Here is a 23,464-nt window from a genome sequence, read left to right as displayed (position 1 = left end):
GTTTTCTGTTCTAGGCTACCTGTGTAGCTCCCTTCCCGCTTCCTGATCGCGCGCTGTGTTGCTAGATTGATTTCGTTCTACCTGTTCTAGTCCGATTGCTTGTGTTAGATTGTTGAAATTGATCAAGCGCATGGGGTTCAGTCCTGGAATTCACCTGTGCTCGGTGAAGAATTTGCCCCAACTGTGTCCGGTTCCTATCAGTGCTTGTGCTAGATTGGTGGTTTAATTTTTGGGATCATGTGAAATTGCATCATGCTGGGATCTGGGGCATGGTTTTGGAATTTTGCTTGCAGAACTCCAGGATATGATGGTTATGTTTGCACAAAGGGAATCGAAATTGCTTTACATGGTGTCTCTGTAGACTGTAGTAGTAGCCTGCTCCCCCTGTAGATTAGTGTCGGGCTGTGAGATATTGGAAGAATATTGTTAATCACATACGCCACCATGTGTTGGGCCAGCTGTGTAGCCTGTTTGACAGATGAAGTATTGTCTATGATGCTTGTTTCATGTTGAATCACCCGATGACGTCCTTCCGACCTTCCCCTTTGCAGGATAATGTCTTCGTCCAGCTGATTTGCACAATTCAGTATCGTGTTGTAAAGGAAAATGCTGATGATGCATTCTATGAGTTGCAGAATCCCCAACAGCAAATTCAGGCCTATGTCTTCGACGGTGAATTATTAATACTGAACATAGTTATCTGGTACTGTTTCTCTGAAGTATAAGCTGACACTTTTATTTTTCTGATAAATAGTTGTTCGGGCCATAGTTCCAAGAATGAATCTGGACGATCTTTTCGAGCAAAAGAATGATGTGGCAAAAGCTGTACTGGAGGAGCTTGAAAAGGTAATTTCAAGGCCAGATTTTACTTGTAGTCTGGGATGGGCTCAAAACATAGATTCTGGACGCATATTACTGCAGTGACTCATCTGGCCATTGTTTTTGTTTCACTTGTTTACATGTATTGCTGGCATTTGTGATGCATAGTTTCATGGATTCAATACATTCTGATGATACTCTGCATTTAATTAGCAATTGGTTGTCTGACCATTGACCACTGTAGCAGTATTTATGTGTATGCTCTCAGTTTGGCTTTGGTTCAGTACATCCTAAACATGCTATTTTGTTGCCTCTGGCCCATTTTATTTTCAGTATGGGTTTAATATGTCTATCAAAAGGAGGATAGTTCCATAATACCATTTCATGAAACTTTGTTGTGTGACAAGTACTGCAAGTACTGCAATGATTCTTAGATGAACCACATGCTTAATGATTCTCAACACTATGCTTGTTTCTGATAAAATCGGAACCTTATCTGGTTGATATTTACCCTATGTTTGATTGGATTTGTATTCTTTAGTTTCTCTCAAACATTGTTTCCTCTGCATCATTTAATGTTGAAATTAGTTTGAGGTCAATCCAATGTTCTTGTATGCTGCATCCTGTTCTATCTTTCTTTGCATACCAATAAATTCATGCTATTGTTCAGGTGATGGCAGATTATGGTTACAGCATTGAGCACATCCTCATGGTTGATATCATCCCTGATGCTGCTGTGCGCAAAGCAATGAATGATATAAACGCAGGTATTGTGCTGTTTTTATACATGTAGAACTGCTTCTAGGTTATACAGCTTGGGAAATGCTTACTGAACACTGTTCGTGAAGTTAAAACATATTGTTTTTGCTATGCGTGTATGCTATCTTTCTTTAGACATGCTTCCTTTCAGTTTTCATCTAATGTCCAGCTTTAAGTAGCATTCTCTACCATTTGCATTTGTGCTCACTTAACTGATCTACTTCTATCACAGCCCAAAGGCTTCAGCTGGCAAGCGTCTACAAAGGAGAAGCAGAGAAGATTCTTCTGGTGAAGAAGGCCGAAGCAGAAGCAGAGGCGAAATATCTCTCTGGCGTTGGCATTGCCAAGCAACGGCAAGCTATAACCGACGGCCTCAGGGAGAACATCCTGAACTTCTCGCACTCGGTGTCGGGCACTAGCGCCAAGGAAGTCATGGACCTGATCATGGTCACACAGTACTTTGACACCATCAAGGAGCTCGGGGACGGCTCGAAGAACACCACAGTGTTCATCCCCCACGGCCCGGGCCACGTGAAGGACATCAGCGAGCAGATCCGGGATGGCATGATGCAAGCCTCAAGCAGCAACGTGTAAATCACTTTTTACATGTGTGCGTACGAACGCTTCAGTTCGGGATGAGTCTTGAGCTAATCTGTTTATAGTATCATTATTAGGTTGTTAGTGGTAAATAACGAGTGCTAGGACTTTCGGCTTGGCATCTGGAGTTGTATGTGGCCCTGAAACTAGTGTGAATGAATTTTTGTACGACATAATGTTCAGGCCGTACGTATTTTTGCATGTTCTTTCTAGCTAGTCATATCGTGTCTGCCCTTTTAGACAATGTATAAAGTGTGGTTGAACTGATTATACACGGGTGTGAATTTTTATCTGTGCAGACTGCAGAATGCAAGAGCATTAAGGTTGGAATGTGTTTGCATGGCTCAGGTCCAGTAATTTTGCATGCTTGTTGCTGGCAGAGGCACAGAAGAGACTTTTTAAGATTTGGTCGCTCTGGGGATGGTCTGCTCGTCTCACAGTCTGCAACACATTGCTGGCTGTGCTCATAGTACCAGGGCTGGAACCACGGATTAAGCAAAACGACGCTGAATCTGCATGACCTGCATAAGGTTTGAACATCTGACACGACAGGAGCCGTTTGTGATGCAGAGCGTCGCGCGCCACTACGTGCATGCAACACCCATGGCGTCGCCTCCAGCCTCTGTGCATCGTCGCCTTCCTCTACTCCCCAGCGGGGATCGCGGCGGGCCCCACGCGTCGCCTGCCCCCTCCGTTCCTCCTCCCCACCCCGCATGCACCCACCCACCACTGCGCTCGTCGCCATTTCCGGCCGGCTAAATCAGGATATAGGCTAGTGCGGGAGCGACAAGAGGCGGAGGAAGAGGAGGTGCTGGTGGTGGTGTCTGATCGTCGATCGGAGCGATTCGGAGTCGGCGGCGGCGGTGGCGAGATGTCGATGGACTTCGGCGCCCCGGCGGATGACCCCAAGGTCTTCCGCAACATCTGCCGCGACCGTACGTCCACACACAAGCGCTCTTCGATCTGAATCGCTTCTTCTCCTCTATCTCGCGAACGCGTGATCCTTCAATCAATGGCTCACGACCTCTCTCTGCCTTGTGTCCTGCAGGGATACTGAAGGACTTGCTGAAGCCGGACAAGGATAAGGAGACCAAAAGCTCATGGAAGGTACTTTTCATGCGTGTGCACGGGTGCTTGTTTGGTTTATGCATACTCTGCTGCTTGCTGCCAATCTGTTCGGGCACTGTATACCGTTTTGAAGAAGAAAAAAGTTCACATTCCTGATTCCCCGTTGCACAATGCACGATTTGGTCGAGAAGCCAATCCTTACATCACATTACTGTTCCTTTTTTAACGCAACAAGCATGATGGCTGTTCCTCCCCCAAATCATGTGATGGTCCTGCCACATGTTGCTATGGAAGGACCATCATCAGTTTGAGCACTACTAGTTTTGTCACGTTTGCAGGTTCTTATAATGGATAAATTTACAGTGAAGATCATGGGTTATGCTTGCAAGATGGCGGAAATTACAGATGCAGGGATTTCGTGTAAGTTTCCAGACCTGGTGGATACATGATCATATAGAATATAGTAAATGGGTGGTGATTACCATCTTCTTCTGACTGCATTTCCTCGGAAGACACCTCTTTGTAGCCAATAACTCTTGGGCAAAGCTGATTGGTAGAAGTAAGATATCTATAATCTTATCGTTTTATCCCGCAGTGGTCGAAGATCTGTTCAAGAGAAGGGAGCCGATGCCTTCCATGGATGCTATCTACTTTCTGCAGCCACTAAAAGAAAAGTAATTTTCAGTAGGCGCTGATGTGCTCCATGGCACCAGCTATTTCACCATGTAGCACACTGCATACGTTATTCGTCTTAAGTTCCCTTCTCTCATGCATATTTTCTGCAATCTGCAGTGTCATAATGCTTCTTTCCGATATGTCTGGGAGATGTCCATTGTACAGGAAGTACGTTGAACTGCCTTTCAGTTTGTAGCTAGAATTCCATTTCCAGAAGCACGTTGATGATTTCACTTCAAACACTAGGGCATACATCTTCTTTAGCTCACCGATTCCTAAAGAGCTGGTAACTTATATAAAGAATGACAGCAGTGTAATACCACGCATTGGTGCACTACGGGAGGTAAGTTATTTCGCAAATATATCGTTCATTGCTTTGAGGTATATGGCACAAGTTCTTCTAATAAATTCTAATGCTGTGATTCCATTGATTGCAGATGAATTTGGAATTCTTTACTATTGACATGCAGGTATTCAGCTTTCAATCTACATCATTTCAATGAATTCTAAAAAATAATTAATTAATAACATGCATGGGGCTGTGAGCCTTTATAGGTTATAGGAAGCAAGCCAAGGCTGACACCAAACTATTGCTGTCGTTGGTTTTGTTGGTTTGGAACTTCTGCACTGCACTATGAAAGAACTTTAAATGGTTTTAAAGTTTCCTAGCGTAGTGGAAATATTCACGATTTTCTTGAAAGTGAAAAGCATAGGAAATCAATTACAGTAAACATGCTGGATGCACTTATATTTGCATGCCATTGTCTCCTGCTCATTGTCTACGATATGATGATCACTCTACTACTAACTTTATGGGTCATATATGCAGGGCTTCGTAACCGACCATGATACGGCGCTGAATGATTTATATGGCCGAAGTGAAAATAACTCCAAAGTGTTCAACGATACTATAAGCACGATGGCAACTCGCATTGCGACCACATTTGCTTCATTGAAAGTATGTTAGTGAACTCCATTTGCTATAATCTATTCATGCCCACTGCTAATTAGCAGAAAATTCCTCTCTCTTTTTTTAATTTCTACACAGCTAGCTGAGGTACTATATCTACTTCCATAAGGCAAGCAGTGTAAAATTATTAGAAATGGCACTAAGTTTCAGCATATGTTGTTCATAGTTACCAGTCATACTTATTGTTTGAATCTTTACTGACAAACATGTTAGATAGTGGGATGGTACCATTTTGGTATATGCTTATTTACCTAAATATTGTTTGCACCAGCATGTTTTTCCTTGATTTGCACTACAATTTACGTGGATGCACCTCTCGTGTTGGACAACTACAAGCCAGAAGTTCCAAACCAGAACCTCCTCACTTGAACTAAACTTGCAGGTGGTTTGAATTCAAATGCAGATAGTATGACATCAGTATACTCTACATGGAACTGATATGGTAGAACTAGAGATAGCCCAAAGATCCTATTCGTTGCCCTCCCTTGGAGGCTTTGACTACTTTTAGGGTTCTTTTTGCTTGATTACAATGGATGGTGTGGCTGTGCTTATATAGTCAGCTATGTAACAAGCCCAATCTAATCTAAATAACCTTATCTCTCTAACAACCTTATCTCCAATGATCTGTTAACAAACAAATTTTATTCCCCTCGTGGTACTGTTCACGAGCTACAGTACTCGTGGGCCTAGGCCTATAGCTGGCCCACTTGCCATAACAGGACCTTGATTAAAACAGTGATATAGATACATTTATTGCAAATGTTTTAAGTGAAAATACATGATTCTGGCAATCTCTTCAAGCCTCATCTTGCAGGCTATCCAAACCATCTTAAAATATACTACCTCTGTTTCGAAATGTAAAACGTTAGTTTTGTCCTAAGTCAAAGTTCTCTAACTTCGACCAAGTTTATAGAAAAATATATTAACATCTACAATACCAGATAAATGCACTATCAATACATATTTTATGGTGGATCTAATGAAACTAAATTGATGCCATAGATGTTGGTACATTTTTTTATAAACTTGGTCAAAATTAAAGAAGTTTGACTTAGGGTAATAAAGCTTCTTACATTTTGGAATGGAGGGACTAGGCTACAATGCTAACTTTAGATTTCCTGCAGTTATGAGTATCTCCTTATTTAGAGTGTTTATCTCTATTATCCTATTCTATGAATAAACAGCCATATTATTCCATTTTCTTATTGAACATGAAAGCTGATTTAAGTACTTTACAGGAATTTCCATGTGTGCGGTATCGGGCCCCAAAAGGAGATGCTTCTACAACAACTAAATTTGACATGGTTCCAAAGTGGCTTGCTACTGCTGTTTGGGATATTGTGTCAAAATATAAATCATCAATTCCTGAATTTCCCCAGAAGGAGACATGTGAACTGCTCATTGTTGACAGGCCTATAGATCAGGTGCTAAAGCATAACCTTAATGCTAAAATGAATTTAAGCATTTATTCATCTTAAAAGTATAGCAAAGATCGTTAATATAATCATGACAGCTTACAACAATTTCATATGACTGCAAAGATAGCACCTGTTATTCATGAATGGACCTATGATGCAATGTGCCACGATCTACTCGAAATGGATGGTACCAAATACACATACGAGGTAATTGTAATATCATATTGTTAACGAGCTACAAATTCTCTTTAGTTTCCTTATTCTCAGTGTTATTATCTGTTGGAAGGTATCAAAGGCGGGTTCGGAACCTGAACAAAAGGAGGCTGTATTGGAGGATCATGATCCTCTTTGGCTTGAGCTTCGCCATACTCACATAGCTGACGTGAGTTATATGTGTTACATCAGTGCATTTCGATCACCTAAATATATTTTGGCCTATTATTCCTAACACTAGCTAAAATGGCAGGCTAGTGAGAGATTGTATGAAAAGATGAATAATTTTGTTTCCAAGAATAAAGCAGCGCAACTACATTCAAGGTGCATAACCTTTCTCAATGTTGAATGTAATTGCGAATGTTTTTCTTTTGGCAAGATGTATCATAGTACAATATTTCATAAGAATGCTTCATATTATTTATTACTGGTGCTATCTATGGTTTAGTATAATGATGGTTTTTGAAAGTATAATGTTATTTGTGATTCTGGGCTTCTGATGTTAGTCATATTCTATCTCACCTTTCGGGTACCCCTTGTGTTGGATATTTATCTGGGGCACAATAATTCAAATGTCAAATATGACCATATGCATCTCATTAGCATACATCATTCTTTTGAACAACTAATTTTAGATCCAATGCTGCAAAGACAAGTGATACTAAAACACTTGAGTTTAAGTTAAATTGTAGCCTTAGTTTCTATTTGGTAAAAAAAGGTTTATCACTGATTCACTAGGTGTTGGCATGGCATTTGCTAGTGATGCCAGACCACAAAATACATTATATTTCCAAATCCTTTCATAAGAAATGATTGTGGTGTTTCCATTTCAACTAGAGATGGTGGTGAAATCTCAACAAGGGATCTGCAGAAAATTGTTCAAGCTTTGCCTCAATATAGTGATCAAGTTGAGAAACTGACTCTACATATAGAGGTAGCTGGTTGCTCTAACAAAATATCTACCCTGTATGATTTATGTTCTGATGTTTAATCTTTATCTTTACTAGTCATAACTTAACATTTCCTATATTTATAAATTTACCGGAATCAGGAAGTTGACTTTCATACAAATGCAAGAAGAAAAAATTATTATCATTAAAACGTATTGTATTTATGGTACATAATCATAAAGGGGCACCAAAGGATGGTTCACATATTATATTATACAACATCTTTTGGTATATTTTTTGGAACATGCAGGAGAGTTGCGTGTCATTTCATTTATTATAGAAGAAATAAGTTTGTTAGGTTACAGGCCCCAACTGCTTACTTTGAACAACATCCTTTGGTATACTTACCTCTAATTTCAAATGATGAGTACTAAAACTATCAATGTTCTCCTGTTCAGATTGCTGGAAAAATTAACAGGTTTATCAGGGAATATGGGCTGCGTGACATCGGGCAGTTAGAGCAGGACCTGGTTTTTGGAGATGCAGGAGCAAAGGAGGTGATCAACATCCTTAGGTCAAAGCAGGTTTGTTTCTGAAAGAGAAACGAATAACAGGATTTCTGCTAAGTCCCTTTCAGTTTGATTTTATTCTTTGCTTGACATGCTTGTTCTTCTATCAAGGATATGAGTCCAGAAAACAAACTGAGGTTGCTGATTATATATGCAATCGTATATCCAGAAAAGTTTGAAGGTGACAAAGGCGAAAAGTTGATGCAGGTATTGCACAACAATTTTTCCACTGGTTATGAACTATTGATTGTATAACAATGCAGGCCTTATTCAAGATGCAAAGATGTACAATCACATAGGAAGTAAACCTCTGCTTGCACTAATTATGAGCATCAGAATATAGGGCTTATTAGTAGGGACTAGATATTTAGAATGTAACATATATGTCATACCTTATTCTAGTTGCAGACTCCTGCATAATTCCTATATGCTTCTCTCGGATTAGTATATGTCAATACAAAAGCAACTTGTTCTTAGAATTATCATGTGATTATTTGCACTCTGGATGGTAGACTAAGCTCATATCAGCTCTTGATTATTTATAGGAAATAATAAAATTGTAATGCACATTGCTTCCATATAAATTAAACATGTTAACAACTCTCCTGCATGGAAATAACTAAAGGTACCATATCATGATCCTTCTTTTTTGTGAGGTAGAAAATGCACATGCGACTGTTTTGACTATCTGATTGATGCGGTTAGTAAATCTGGGACATAGATCCAACGTAGTAATAGTCTTAAAATAAGTTTAATCTGAAGGAGGTTAAAGCTAGTAAGGTGTAGCTTTTACATCTTCTAATTAGGTACTTCCATCCGAGTTCATCTAAAATATTTTCCCCTTGTAAGACATCTTATAGTGCTACCTGCAAAAAAAAAATCCATTAACCCAGATTGGGATAAGCCTAGGCCCTAGGCCATAATAGGGCCTTATATATATAGACTGTTAACTTCAACTTGCAATACAGAAGATTCCTCACAAGCTAAGGATTATTCTGTCATTAGATATTTGTGAACAAATTTGTAAAATAGCATCTACATTTTCTGTTGACAAATTTCATGTTATGTTAATGGTTCTATAGCTATATGAGAGTGAGCTAAGTTACTGATATGCAGCTAGCAAAGCTTCCACATGATGATATGGATGTAATTAAGTGTTTAAGATACTTGGAAGGCTCAGATTTTAAAAAGTCATCAAGGACTGGTACTTTCTCTCTAAAATTCGATGCGCAAAAGGTGATCTCATGATTTCTTTCTTTTCCATGTACAGAGATGACATTCATGACTTTGTAGAAAAATACTTTCTACAGCCTTCCACTGTATTAACATGTTTCTAATTTTTATACCAGAAGAAAAATGCTGCCAGGACAGAAAAACAGGATGGGGAGGAAACATGGGCATTATCACGATTTTTCCCACTTATTGAGGCATGTGACTACTGACCTTCCCTTGTCTTCAACAAAAACCTCATGTCAGAATTATATGACCTTCCCTTGTCTTCAATAAAATTATTATTTAAAATGTATGATTAAGTATACTTTCTTTATTCTTTAGAATTTTTCTTAAGTGCGTGTGTACTTTCCTATATTCAATTTATTTCTTCTGAATTTTCGTTGCATGTTGAATTATCAGTTGTAATGATTGGAGTTCCATGCTTTGTTAATAGGAGCTAATTGAGAAACTGAGCAAAGGTGAATTACCTCTGAAAGAATACCCATCTATGAGCGAGCCAAGTTCTGCTCCTCAAGGTACCACTCAAACTGCATCAACGGCAGCACCCGCACAAAACCCACAGCCAATGTCTATGAGATCAAGGCGGACACCAACATGGGCAAAGTCTAGGAACTCCGGCGATTCTCAATCAAGGTAGCGACTAAACATAATTTTACATTTGGACCTACTCGGCCTTATTATTTTTGAGTAACACACCTACTTCAAACGGTTTCAAGCTTTAGCTACTTTCTTATATCATGATAAATTGGATTGGCAGTGATTCCTCAGTCTTGAGGCACTCATCTGGTGACTTCAAAAGGCTAGGCAACCGGATTTTCGTCTTCATGATTGGTGGAGCCACTAGATCCGAAGTACGTCACGTCTTTTACCGCAAAACACTAATTTCCACTTCTCGTTGCGTCGTATAGATGTTTATCATTTCATACTTCAATGGATCAGCTGCGCACAGTGCACAAGCTTACAACGAAATTGAAGCGTGAAATCGTTTTGGGCTCTTCTAGCATCGACGATCCTCCGCAGTTTATTTCGGTAAAATTCGATTTGTCTTAAAGTTTATCATTTTCTTCATCAAATCTTTCCACTGGATTGCTGAAGTTCAGCCTGCTATGTTCATGCAACGACTCTGCCAAGTGCAGAAGCTGAAGTCGATAGGTAGCGCCAATAACAACTAGTTTGCATGCTGAGCGATGGAATGAACTCTCACCTTATAGTACTCGATGTAAGGTACATTCTCTTCTTCTTTTTTGTTCCCTTTCTTTCTGTTATATTACTCAGTTCGGAGTATGTTTGTTAATGGGTTTGCTTTTGCAGCTAACAGCAGACATAATTGGCCAATGGATAGTTCTGCATCTTATCAGGTTGATGTTGTCAATTGTCACCAATGACTGATGTCTGTCGAACTGATCACACGTTATTCTTCTTTATTTTTGAATTGAGGAAGTGAGCTGGCATGCATATCAGGATGTAAAATAAGAGACATGTGTACAACATTTTCTTCGTTTTTGGTGTTGTTATTGACGATGAGAATAATAGAAAAAAAATTGATCGATTTTGCAAAAAAATGTTTCACTGATGATGAAACTAGAATTTCACTTAGGTAGTATAAGGCTTATCGATGCGAAGGAATAATCCAAAATGGCTTGCGTGATGGCGCTGCAATGTGTTTGCACGGCTCAAGCATTTCCTCCGTTCCTAGTTGGATGTCAAACACATGCAACCGTTTGTCGACCGAGTACACGCTATTCGGCAGCAACCCGAACTCGGTGGCCGGACACCACCCTCCAAAGTGGCTGCCGGAGCCTGCTAGAATGGCCCGATCGCCGATGCTCTCCACCCTGACATGCTCTTGCCTCGCGAAGTCCATCCTGAAGACGCCGACGTCGGCGACGGTGCTGAAGTCGATGCCGTGGTAAAACACGGATACCGTGTAGAGCTCACCGTCGATCTCGACAATGTACATGTCCGCCGCCACCATGAAGTCGCCCTCGGGGACACGTGGCCATATCATTTCCATCGCCGCGGTGCTGAACTCCGGCGGCCCTGCTGCCGGCGGGAAGTCGATGACGCCGCAGTGGGTCGACGAGTGGTGGTAGTAGAACCTGGCACGACGTGAGCCGATCCACGGTGCGCTTGAACCAGGCGGCGTCGCAATCTGGCATCGGCATGCTGTAGCTGTCCAGGTCGTACTCGTGCCTGGTCCACGCCGCCGCGCCGCCGCCGGCGTGGCAGTACCACAGGACGGTGCTCTCGCCGGGCTCTACCAGGAGGACCGTGCACCCGCCGGCGGCGGCGTCCGTGGGCCTGCCGGACAGCGCGCGGAGGGACGACGCGGGCGGCGGCAACGCGATCCTATCGGCGGGGGCTGGCGCCGGAGCGCGCGGCGGGTTCCACAGGAACGTGGCCGTGGTCTCCGGGTCCCACGAGAGCACCCAGCCGTGCGGGGTGGGCCAGCTCCGCTTGTCCCGCAGCTCGTCGATCTCGCACGCGCGGTGCGCGCCGTCCGAGACGCTGAAGAGCGTCGCCGCGCGCTGCTGCTCGCCGCCGCCGTAGTCGAAGACAATGCACGGCAAGGTCGTCGTCGGTGCGGACGACGTCGCCATGAGTGCGCTCTCGTCGAGGTTGATTGGCGCCGACGATGTTGCCATGTGTGCGGCTTGTCTCCAGGTTAATTGCGCGCGCTCGTGACTCTTATTGTCAGAAGAAAATCAGATCGGAATCGTTGGCCATGTATATATAGGCCGTGTGTGCCCGTGTCTGAAGAAGGTGCCGATACAATACCGCACGGGGCAGTTCATGGCCATGGCTGCCATGTACACCGTGGACATGGACGGCGAGCTCTACACGGCGAGCGTGGTGCACCGCGGCCACGACGCCAACTCCGTCGACAGCGTCAGCGTCTACAGGATGGACTTCGCGAGGAAGAAGCCGGTTAGGGTGACGAGCATCGGCGACCGGGCCATCCTTGCGGGCTCCACCAGCTGCTTCGGAGGGTGGTGTCCGGCTGCCGAGTTCGGGCTGCGGGCGAACACCGTGTACTGGATGAGCCCGGAGGACAAGCTCTTGCACGTGTGTGACATTGGAACAGGAACTGATGATCACGATGTGCGAGAGACTTGCAAAGGTGTTGCAGAGCCATCACGCCAACCATTTTGGATGATCCCTGAGCATTCGTAGATGTGTGTTTAAAACTATAGACCCATATAAATTGAATGGAGATGGACCAGATCTTTAACCTTTTTTCTTTTTTTTTATAATTTTCTTTGTATTGAGTATTTATCAACTGCTCCATCTCCGTTCCAAGTTTCATATTATAGGTCGTTTTAGATTTTCTATATACATAATTTTTCAATATGCACCTAGATATATATATAAATTATGTCTAGATACATAGCAAAAATTATGTATGACTACAATTTAAAATGGAAGGAGTAGAACAAAATTTTATCAGTTTGGTTTCACCGTTTCGGTTTGAGGATGAGCTCAATTCAAACGAAGACGCCCATCGATCCCATGCCTGCCCCTCCCTATCCCTTGATCCGGACCTGTGAGATTGTGAAACAATGCGCATCCATATGCGATGCAAATTTAATATAAAAAGCCCGTACAACAATAACAACTTTTATGTGCATGTGTCCTAGATGACATTTCTTTTTCTTTTATCTCCTACGCAAGAAATTTTTCATTTTCGTATAAGGTTTTAAAAAACGAGTTAGCATTCCAACTTTTACGACAAAGTATGTATTGGCTGCACTATGAATATGCATCATTTGAAACTTGTTTTGAGCAATCAAAATTATTTCTTTTTCAATAGGATGGATTTCATCCTTTTTTTGGAATAACTGATTTTCAATACTACGTATTAGTTTCCTTCCCCAGCAGAATCTTTATGGTCCAGGTCGCTTCGGAATTCGATAGACGGGCCGGAAACTCTCGAACTTTTCAGAGAGCCCACCCATCCATCGGGCGGGCCAAGGCGAATGGCCCTAGCCCAGTCAGAGAACTGGCCCAGTTGAAGGCTGCCTGCTGACCCGTCTGGAGGGTTCGCGGACCTCCACAACCCGAACGTTCGGGTGAAGGCAAAAATTCCAGAGACCACACGCAGCGCCTTCACCTCCTCCCCGTCCTCTCCCCAATCCGGCCACCCCATTCACCAACCCAAAATAAAAGCCGTCTCCGGCCACCAGACCCGGGAATTCCTCCGGCGATCCCTCCCTTCGACGGCCGTCTCCTTCTCCCTGCGCTCCAGGAGATTCTCCAGGTAAGGGTGGCAGAGATAACTGTTCGATTAATTTCTTGCTAGTCGTGAGCCTGTGGTGCTTGTTTGTTGCGCATTTCGGTTTGATCTTGCCGGTCTGATTGGTGGTGGTGTCAAATTGTTTCGGTGGAGGAATATGCATGTCGATGGTGTATTAGCTTTCCAGAAACAATCGATTGGTTGGGTCTTGTGCCTAGAAAGGGGGGAATTAGAGCTAGATATCCATATGGACCCAAATTTCTTTCTTGATTACACCGGTTCAGTGATGCTTAAGCTCAGTGCATTTGTTTGACGAGCGCACTACCTTTCTCAGGATGGAGTTAGTAAAATTTAGTTTCGGGAAGGGATGGAAGGATGCTTGCATGGGAAATTTCTTGTTCTATGATCCTTCCTCTATTGGTATTGCAAGTTACTGACTGTGACTGCTACCATAACTGTTGCAGCCTGCAGGGCCCAACTAACTGCTGCGAAATGGATAGAGGGCAGAACGGGAGGGATCCTTTTGCTGGGTTTGGTGGCTTTGGTCCCCAAAGGAGCTTGATCTCTGGCTTCTTTGGAGGGAGGGATCCTTTTGATGATCCATTCTTTACCCAGCCATTTGGGGGTCGGACGATGGGTGGCCCTGGCATGTTTGGACCTAGTCCTTTCGGGCCGATGGGAGGGCCGTTCGGTGACATGAGGAATGATGGATTCATCGAGCAAGCTCCTCCTAGAAGTAACGTCAGAAGGCCTGTCATCACAGAGCTTGATGAGGAAGGAGAAAATGCGGAGCACGGTAACGAGCAGTCGAACCAGGATTCTTATGTTCAGGAGCCAGATGATACAAGTGATGGTAGGAGCCGGGTTGATTCAATTTACCTGTCCAGTTTCATGTGGATGCTGCATGAATCATATATAGAGGTCACATCTTTTGATTTGCTTCTTTGTAGGGATGGAAGGTGGTCAAGTCCAGCTGCGGAGGGAACTCAATAGGGCTAATAGTGGAGGGCAGCCGCAAGCTCGTACTTTCACATATCAGAGCTCTTCTGTCACCTATGGTGGTATTAATGGAGCTTACTACACTGCTTCAAAGACTAGGCGGTCTGGTAGTGATGGGGTAAGCTAATTTCTTAGGAGATTGCAAGTGATGCCCCTTTTTTTTGCAGTGCTTGGTGGTAGAAGTGAAAATAATTATGCTTCTTGCAGATCACTGTGGAAGAAAGCAAGGAAGCAGATACAACAACCAAACAGGCCACTCATAGAATATCACGAGGAATACATGATAAGGTAGACAATCCTTTGCTATGTTTCTTCAATCAAATTTATGTTGAGTAACCCGATGCACACACGATTGTGCACCTAGTACAGACTTGAATTATCAATCGCTAATGCCAAAAAGGCAAAAATAAAATACTTCAATCTGGGTATATTATAACAAATTATTCCTTGTACGTTTTAGGGCCATTCCCTAACAAGGAAACTGAATTCAGATGGAAAGGTTGACACCACACAGACACTGCACAACCTGAATGAAGGTTTGTTTGATATATGATATATCTCGCTTTCCTTCGTGTGCCCAGAATGGAATTTTATCATTTTTAACTCAAGTACTTTATGCTTTATAGATGAACTGGCTGGATTTGAGGAATCATGGAAGGGTAATGCTGGACATCCCTTGCCTGGCTGGAATCAGAATGCTGGTGCACCTAATAGTGATAATTCTGGTAAGCAGCTTTTTATATTTGTAAGAATTTATGCAAATGCCATCTCATTTATTGACTTGGTGAACCAAGGTATTTTTCTTTCCGAAGAGATAATTGCTTTTCTTGGCATTATTCCTCGTGGAAGAAAATTCAATCCATGCACTTGCGTTTGGTATGTCTCTTTATTTATACCAAGTGGGAACCTTAGTGAATGCTTAAATACCCCAAATTAAAATTATAACAGATTGCACTCATGTGAACACCTTCTGAGTGGGATGCCACTTACAGTGTACATCAACAAGTAGATGCTGAAATCTGAAGTGGTATGAATCTATAAAACCAAAGCATTTTTGTTGCTCATTTGGTAAACCTAGCGTAATCTGTGGTGAAACACCGGAAAGCTGAACTTGTTATTGCTTGAACATCATTTACTGAGTGGACATGTGTGGGTATTACTGCTCTTTCACTATTCTTTAGAGTTTTGCTATTTATCTGTCGACAGATTTTTGGAAGAAAATCTTTCGATTTTTTTTATGTTGCAAATGTTGTAATCTGATGTTGCAAACATTATTCTTAGATGTTTCAAAATATTTCGTGATTTTAGGGGAGGAAATGTGGCAGATTCTCCTGATGTTACAGATGTTAATTTACTATGTTTCAATGTATTGTTCCCGCATGTTGCATAGTATTTCATGTTTCATTCATATGCAACATGGGAGAATAACAAATTATGATAGTTGGAGAATAAGCCTTGAATGAATTATAGAATACAGTGTTATCCCTTCCATGGCAACATTAATGACTCATATGGATTCCAGAAATGGTTTAATAGTAGGATGAAATGTTACTTAGCGTACATACCTGACAACAAGGTCATCTTGTAAACATGAACATATTTCCTGAGTGCACTCGCTTGAAGTCATGCTTCCTTCTTGACTGGTTTTCTAGGTGCTTGCTGCTTAGTAGCTACTGGTTCAAAGGTCTGTCTTTTTTCCACTAAGGGCCTCGCCCGAATTTCATTACTTGAGCAGCAACAGAATTACAAAGTTTGATTGTAAACACAGACCGATACTGATAACGACCAACTGCTTCAGAAGCTACCTCCAGCATAGCGGCACACAGGGCCTTCTAGCTGAGGCTCTAAACAGGACTAGACCTTACCACCACCTACTTAAAAGGAACCTAATCCAAAAGCAGAGACAGCCGTCACTATTAACATCTTACAACTTCAGAGGAAACCTCCAGCAGAACGGCTCACAGGGCCTTCTAACAGAGGGTCTACGCAGGGCTAAACCTTACAAACCACAGCCATAAAAGAAATTCAAAGTTCTGTCTAGCAAACAAAAGTGCAGCGTACTTTAATAACTAAATTACATTTAAAATAAAAAAAGCCTGAAGTCTTTTGTTGCAATTCTGAATGTTAAGATTTTTTACGCATGGTTTGTCAAGATGGCCCTCCGCAAGTCATGTCAGTCCATCGAGATCTCATTTTACATCGTCTGCTCTAACCTTCAGTTCTTCACCTACCTGTTGGTGTACTTCAGGTAACCGTAGCTCCAGTGGACGTGACCGGCGATCTGCGTGGGGCTGGGCGCTTCCTGGAACAGAGCAAGGCCGTGATCCGAGGCGCAACGGGAAGCCGAAATCACGGGTCATCCCAATCTCCTGAAGAGAGTATCTTGCAGAAGTAGATAAATAAACAGCCGGTTTGTTGAGATCTGCTTGGTTCAGGTCCGAGTTCGTTTCAAGGAAATGATCTATAGGATCCCAAGTAACCCGAGAAAGTCCGAACGTGCCCAGCGCCTGACGCGCTATTGTCTGAAACTCTGAATGTATGGAAACGTAGAAGCCCCAAATTCAGAAGCTTCTGTAGTTGTGTACCACTTTATGTGAACAATTTGGCTCATCGAGCCTTGCTGTAAAAGCATCGTGTATATTGCAAAACCTGATCCTGTGTTTGCTTTGTTGGCGGTGTTCTTGTTTGGGTCGCTGAAGGACGTGATTATGCATTTATGTGAAGCGATCTGCTGCTGTGTTTGGAAAACGGTAGCTTTGGGATTTTGAGCATCTCCAATAGTGCCCAAAATATACACCCAAAAAATTATTTTGGGAACAAACTCAAAAAAAACAATTGCCCAAACCATTGCCCAATGTTCCCGCACGCCCAATCCTGCCAGTCCCGCCGATTTTTCCTCCTCCCGCTTGGTTTCCTCTCCCTCGCGTCATTTACCCTCCGTCCGTCGGCGGCAACGGGTCGTCCGCAGGCAATATCGGCACAGCGGTGCCGCTACCAGGCTGTCACTGCTTGCAGGTGGATGAATGGTTGGTGTGGAAATCGGATTGAGTAGCTAACGTTGTTGGCTGCCTGTTTCGGTGGAGCAGAGAGAGGAGGGATGAGAGAGGTGGCGCATGGCTGCAACTGCTGATTTCTTCGGTGGAGAGAGGAAACAGAGGGAGAGAGAGAGGAGGAGCTCAAGCTGCTTGGATTGGAAGTAATTCAGAGGAAGGGGATGGCGTGGGTGGGTGGTTCTTGGCTTGCTGCTTGGATTTGCAAGTAGCGCAGGGAGGAGCGGAGATCGATGGGGAGCTTGTTTTCTTTGTGGATTTGGTGATCGGATTGGAAAGGAGGAGGATAGGATAGCTGCTACCTGCTAGTTGCCGATTGGTGCTTTTGTTGAGAGAGAAGAGAGGAGGTGGTGACAGGCTGAGCTGAGGAGAGGAAGGTCAAGCTGCTGCCGAGCTTTGCTTCGTGGAGAAGAAAGAAGGGAGCAGGGAGAAGCGGCGGCGGCGACGTGTTGCTGGGAGCCTGGAACGGAGGGGAGAGAGGTGAAGGGTCCGCACACATGGACGACCTGGTAGAAACGAGTGCTCGGCCCATCAGCAAAGGCAGTTGCGCAGCCTCCGTCAGAGCGTGCTCGGCCCTTGCATTGGCTCCCCCGTCTCCGGCAGGCGGCAGCTGAGCCTGAGCCACGCAGCGGCCGATGTGCCCCTCGCTGAAGAAAATTCCATACCAAACGTGTCGCCCGTCTCGGATCGTTCGTGAACCGCGCACCGTCACCGCTTCTCGGTTCTCACCCGCCGCCGCCACCACCCACCAGCATCCGCCTTCCGCCGCTTGGCACCGGCCGCCAAGTTCCCAACTATTTTACCCCGCGCCGGCCGTGATCTCTCGTCGAGAACACGAGGCCTTTCCGGCTTTCCTACCACCACCTACACGGCGCACGGCCACGCGGACCCGGCAAACCCCCCGCCTCCCGCCACGTCTCTCCCCACGCGTACCCCTCCCTCCTCTCCCCCAACCCCCCGCCGCCCGCCGCTTGCCAACTGCCACCGTCACCTCCTCCGCCGCCCGCCACCCCCGCAAAACTCCTCGATTTCCCCCAAAAACCCACCCAAAACGCCGAAACCCATCGACACCCAACCCAGCGTCCAACTCCTCTGGGCTCCCAACTGAAGTCCCCAGCCAGCCATGCCGCCGCTCGCGCGCCGCCTCCTCCACCTCCACCGCGCCCGCGTCTCCCGCGCGCTCCACACGGGCGCTCCGGCGGACCCGGGCGTGCTGGCGTGCCGCCTGGCGTCCCGCGCGGTGGTCCGCTTCGCGGGTCCCGAGGCGGCGCGGTTCCTCCACTCGCTGCTCACCAACGACCTCCTCACGGGCGCCTTCGCCGCGGGCGGGTCCTCGGCGCCACAGCGGTACGCGCCCACGCCCAACGCGCCCGCGCGGGGGCCAGCGCCGCCCGCCTACGCCGCGCTGCTCACGCCCCAGGGAAGGTTCCTCTACGACCTCTTCCTCTACCGCCCGCCCCCGCGGTCGCAGATGCTCGACCGCACCGGGTCCGCGCCGGAGACCGGGGAGAAGCCCCAGGAGGAGGAGGGGGAGGGGGAGCCAGAGGAGGTGCTCGCTGATGTCGACGCCGCGGAGGTCGACGAGCTCGTCGCGTGCTTCAAGAGGTGATTGGTTGCCCAACTTGATGCTCAGTGTTTTCAGTTTCGATGCTATAAAAGCATTTCAGTCGGAGACCTGTTTATCTGTTGGGAGGATTTTAGGGGCTAATCAATGCAAAAGGGAGTTCCTTAACACAAAGCAGTAGGCTTAGTGATTCTTAGATGTTTGCAGGATAATCCAGGTTCACCTTGGAAATCTGGATGGTGTGTACATGTGTCAACGCACATGTTGCTGGGCACCCGCTGTTGGGAGTCTAATTTAGTGTTGCAAACTTCAGCTGAAAATGAATTGATGTGTTGCTTGCAGTACATTATCCGCATTGTAGACATAGTTGGAGTTTAGTGCCAAGTCAGTGTTGACTCTTCTGTTTTAGTGAAATTGCTGCCTCCTTGTACACCTGAGTTGTTTTGCCCTTCAGCTTGAAGATTTTTGCTGATGTGAATTAAAATGAAGAGCCTGCATGTGGCTATGCCAGCAAATTCTGGCCCAGTCTCTGCATTTATTCTACCAATGCATTGGCTTTAGTCCATTCACTGCAGCTGGGAATTAGCTCAATTGCTTCTGTTAGTGACATTGTTGACACCTTGTAAACTTAGCATGCTCCCTACTTCTGTGATTAGATAGACTGCTGAATATTGTGTTGCATGTTTATGCCCTGTACTTGCACTATAAAATCCTACGGATCAGTACAACTGGATGTGTTTTGGGGCTAGCTCGTTTTCAGTAAGGAACTGTAGTTGTGAAATGCTCTTGTAGTCTTGAATAAAGCAGCCTCCCTGGGAATAATTGTGGTTGTTATACGTTATTATGTTAGCACTAGTTACAATAAAATTATACACTGCACTACAGCTCCGGCAAAGTTAATGCTGGCTATTTAATTTATTAGAATAACAATGTATTCTAGAACTTGTGTTCTTTTGTGAGGATATTGTGATTAAACAGCAACTGGAGCTGGAGAGTAAGATCAGTTAGGAAAAGAAAGACAAATTAATCAACTCATTAAGCGGCTAGGAGAGTGGACCATTAAGCGGCTCACTTTGATAATATAGGCCATAATTGGCGATTTTTTAGTCAAGTAAGAATCTTAGTGTGAATCAGCTCTTGGCCTAAGCAGCTTCTCTTGAACTAATGGTCTGTTGTGTTGCTGGTAAGCTCTAGTTTGAGAACATAGAATTTGCACCCTTGCTGTAGCTGAAAGATCCATAACATTGCGTTACAGCTTTACTCCGCATTTGGGGAACCAATCTTACCCCTAAATGACCTTTTCCAATGAATTTCATGTCTTTTGATCTGACAACCTTTTCCTGTTTTCAGATATCGGTTGAGATCCAAGGTTGAAATAGATAATGTGAGTGAGAACTTTGCATGTTGGCAAAGATTTGGACGCAATGTGGTGCATACTGAACCATCTACTCAAGAACCTGAGGCTCAATCCATTGGATGGGGACAAGGTGTTGATCATGCTGGTGAGTCAGCTGCACAAGGGAATGGTCATGGTTGGCAATGGCTCAAAGATCCTAGGTTGGACTACCTTGGTTACAGAGGAATTTTCCCAGCGGACACAATACGTAAGTAGTTTTTTTCTTGGCATGTCATAAAGCTTCTCTGATATAATGTTCAATATCTAACATGAATAATGACCCGTTTGAACACTTAGTCTGCTTTTGTATTTACAGCACCACTAGTTGAGTCTGACAAAGAAGCGGATGAACGGCATTATCAGCTTTGGCGGATAGAAAATGGAATTGCAGAAGGTTCAACTGAGATCCCAAAAGGTAATCTTCTTTTCAAGCATGTTGGTCACAAGTCATGACTATGCAACGCTATCATAGTTAATATTTGATAATTTGACATTGATATGTATTGCATTTTTCTGCTTCCCTAGAGTTTTAGCACATTTCTGGAGAAGGTTTAGTTCCTGTATAGGGTTTGTTTATCTCATGTATTTACAAAGTCAGCTTGTATGTTTTCTTAGTCACACATCACCTAGCAGTTTCCTCGTCTCTATCTCTAGTTTGTATTTTTACTAGAAGCTACTCCAAGTTTCACTTATCAATTTAGTTCGATTAATTTGTTTGTAAACTATAACTGCAGTATGCAATGAAATGTTGACTGTAAAAGAGGTAAAGCCAGTAATACAATAGGAATGCAATCCCTGTTGCTACTGCTGATGCCATTCATGCTATGTATGCACTAAAACAACCTGATTAGAGTTGATAAAATATTAACTCGTGAGATGGTGTCGAGTTTGTGGCTTGATGTCTATAAAATCTAGCCTAGAGGTTTAGAGTACCTTCCAGCTTCCCAGTTTCCATGTGGAGCATGGAAAGACGTATTTGAAAGATCTATAGGCCTTATACTTTTATTTAGAAGAAACTTTAGATTACATTATACATGAACAAAAAAAGCAGGGTTAACATGATTTTGGGAATTGTCCAACTACTGGGAAACGTGTTTTTCCTGATCAAATTCAAGGTGGCTTAGATTGTTCCTTCCTTTTTATGAAGCTGTCTTCTTGTGATTCAGGTGAAGCAATCCCACTGGAGTACAATTTTGCTGGCCTGGGCGCCATTTCATTTGAGAAGGGGTGCTACATTGGGCAGGAGTTTATTGCACGGACGCACCATCGTGGTGTCATTCGGAAACGCCTGATGCCAATGAAGTTTGTTGACGAAAAGGGGCAAGGTATAACGAACTCTCGTGGTAAATGACACAAGCATATCGCCATTCTGTTGCCGGATGCTAATTCTGAAACTCTGTGTTATCAGAACTCGAGCAGGCTGTGGCTCCAGGTTCAGAAGTCGTGGACGAGGCTTCAGGCAAGAAAATAGGCACAGTAAGCACCGCCCTGGGCTCCCGCGGAATGGGCCTGTTGAGACTTGAAGAAGCACTGAAACAAGGCTCGTCCCTTCGCATCAGCGATAACAGGGACGTGAGGGTTCAGGCGTTCAAACCGGACTGGTGGCCAGCTGAGTGGACGCAGATCCTTGACCAGCATAGCGCAGCTGCCTGAGAGGATCAAGAGCTGCAAACTAACGGCAAAACTCCCAGCGAAGCTGATGGGAGGTCGTAGCTGAAGTTCTCCCATCAGGTGTTGAAGAGTGGCAGCAGCCATAGCTAACAGTTTCAGTTTAGCCATGTTCACCGAGCGATGCACAGAGCCTGTTTTCCTGCTCTCTGCCTGCGCTCACTTGTACGTCGATCTGAATAAGCGACTGTATCAGCATGTGATCCAAGCATGTACTTTATTCGAATAAGTTCCTCTGTTGACAGCGCACCAGCAATAAGACTGATCTTGTACGAGATATCCTGTTCTTGTACAACGTTCTCTCTTGGACAGGTATAAATCATAACAGGTGCGTTGATCTCGCATGTAAAGCATTTCATGTTCCGGCACCGTCGCAACACTGTTTTTTTTTGTACACGAAGTGTGTACAGTCTGCTACATACTGTACCGGATGGATCTTCCGGCGTGGCCTCCGGTACTCGCAGGCTTTGAGCCTTTGACACTGACCATGAACTGGACCACACTGGCTGGCAGCTTGACTGCCTGAGCCCCGAGGCCCAGCCCTCGAAAAAATTTGCCTGTCGTGTCATGAATCTTGACCATGGAGGCGTGCACGGCGCCTTGGATTCCCTCTGCGACCTTTTCTTTTGGGGCCCCCTCTGCAGCCAGAGCCACCGGCAGCAAAACCAAATGGAATAGAACGGAATGGCGTTGCATAACAGCAGACGCAGGCGCTGCACTGCATGCCCCTGCCGTTCTGCGACTAGCAAACGACGTCCGTAGTATCAGAACTTCAGAAGGGACGTACAGTATCCTGCCGATTGTTCAGGTTGTGCAAAACTGCAAATCACCATTCCATCCTCGCCTCTGTAGGAAATCTTCCTTCTTGCAAAGCTCCAAATGCGGATAAGGTTTGCAATTCAGGAGGGCTGAAAACAAGCACTCTCTACTACTTGTAGTAGGATGTAGGCCGTAGCCTGCAGCACCCCCACAAAGCTAACGGAAGGAGAGGGACCATGCGCACACGTGACAGGAAAAGCAGTGGCTAGCAATCTGATCTAGCATCACCCTCTCCCCAAGAACTAACAGCACGCTTTATTGAGATCACTACTCTATCAAAGATGCAAATCGCTCTGCAATGGCGAAGCGTTTAGCACAAGACAAGAAGCTTGGCAGGAAACTTGGCACAGTAGCAGCTGCATGTGATGGATGATGGTAGTATTAGCAAAGGATGGTAAAGTGGGTTAAGCTCGGCTTTCATGAACAAAGGCGCTGGCGTCGGAAGTTGAAACCAAACTGCGTCCACGCAGAGAGGAACACAGGAGCTGCTGACACCCAACGGTTTGAACACAGGAGCACGCAG

General features: G+C 44.5%; 4 protein-coding genes across 4 annotated transcripts; all 4 read left to right on the top strand.

Moving 5' to 3' along the window:
• Positions 1-551: 551 nt before the first annotated feature.
• On the top strand, positions 552-2,505 carry LOC101767577 (hypersensitive-induced response protein 4; the record flags this gene model as incomplete). Its single annotated transcript, XM_012845064.2, is given in 4 exon segments — positions 552-672; positions 755-846; positions 1,490-1,586; positions 1,811-2,505. Coding segments are annotated over 4 exon segments (672 nt in total), but the record flags the coding sequence as incomplete, so codon positions are not given.
• Positions 2,506-3,046: 541 nt separating this feature from the next.
• On the top strand, positions 3,047-10,681 carry LOC101766489 (probable protein transport Sec1b). Its single transcript, XM_022825907.1, has 22 exons — positions 3,047-3,110; positions 3,224-3,282; positions 3,582-3,663; positions 3,839-3,917; positions 4,036-4,086; positions 4,165-4,261; positions 4,356-4,388; positions 4,748-4,876; positions 6,127-6,312; positions 6,430-6,513; positions 6,593-6,688; positions 6,773-6,843; positions 7,357-7,453; positions 7,868-7,993; positions 8,090-8,185; positions 9,095-9,214; positions 9,328-9,405; positions 9,645-9,844; positions 9,969-10,062; positions 10,151-10,240; positions 10,348-10,435; positions 10,523-10,681. Exons 1-21 carry the CDS (start codon positions 3,047-3,049, stop codon positions 10,381-10,383), a joined length of 1,968 nt encoding a protein of 655 aa, XP_022681642.1. The 3' UTR covers positions 10,384-10,435; positions 10,523-10,681.
• Positions 10,682-13,304: 2,623 nt separating this feature from the next.
• LOC101766910 lies at positions 13,305-17,124 on the top strand. Its single transcript, XM_004964400.4, has 7 exons — positions 13,305-13,469; positions 13,910-14,298; positions 14,396-14,562; positions 14,652-14,732; positions 14,905-14,980; positions 15,071-15,169; positions 16,693-17,124. Exons 2-7 carry the CDS (start codon positions 13,938-13,940, stop codon positions 16,815-16,817), a joined length of 909 nt encoding a protein of 302 aa, XP_004964457.1. The 5' UTR covers positions 13,305-13,469; positions 13,910-13,937; the 3' UTR covers positions 16,818-17,124.
• A 196-nt stretch (positions 17,125-17,320) lies between these two features.
• Positions 17,321-22,480, top strand: LOC101766081 (putative transferase At4g12130, mitochondrial). Its single transcript, XM_004964397.3, has 5 exons — positions 17,321-19,099; positions 20,409-20,662; positions 20,771-20,869; positions 21,621-21,779; positions 21,863-22,480. Exons 1-5 carry the CDS (start codon positions 18,618-18,620, stop codon positions 22,105-22,107), a joined length of 1,239 nt encoding a protein of 412 aa, XP_004964454.1. The 5' UTR covers positions 17,321-18,617; the 3' UTR covers positions 22,108-22,480.
• The last annotated feature ends 984 nt before the right edge of the window (positions 22,481-23,464 follow it).

Source organism: Setaria italica, chromosome IV (genome assembly GCF_000263155.2).
Source record: "Setaria italica strain Yugu1 chromosome IV, Setaria_italica_v2.0, whole genome shotgun sequence".
Taxonomy (NCBI): Eukaryota; Viridiplantae; Streptophyta; class Magnoliopsida; order Poales; family Poaceae; genus Setaria; species Setaria italica.
Note: the sequence above shows the minus strand (reverse complement) of the source record. Positions and strands in the feature narration are given on the sequence as shown.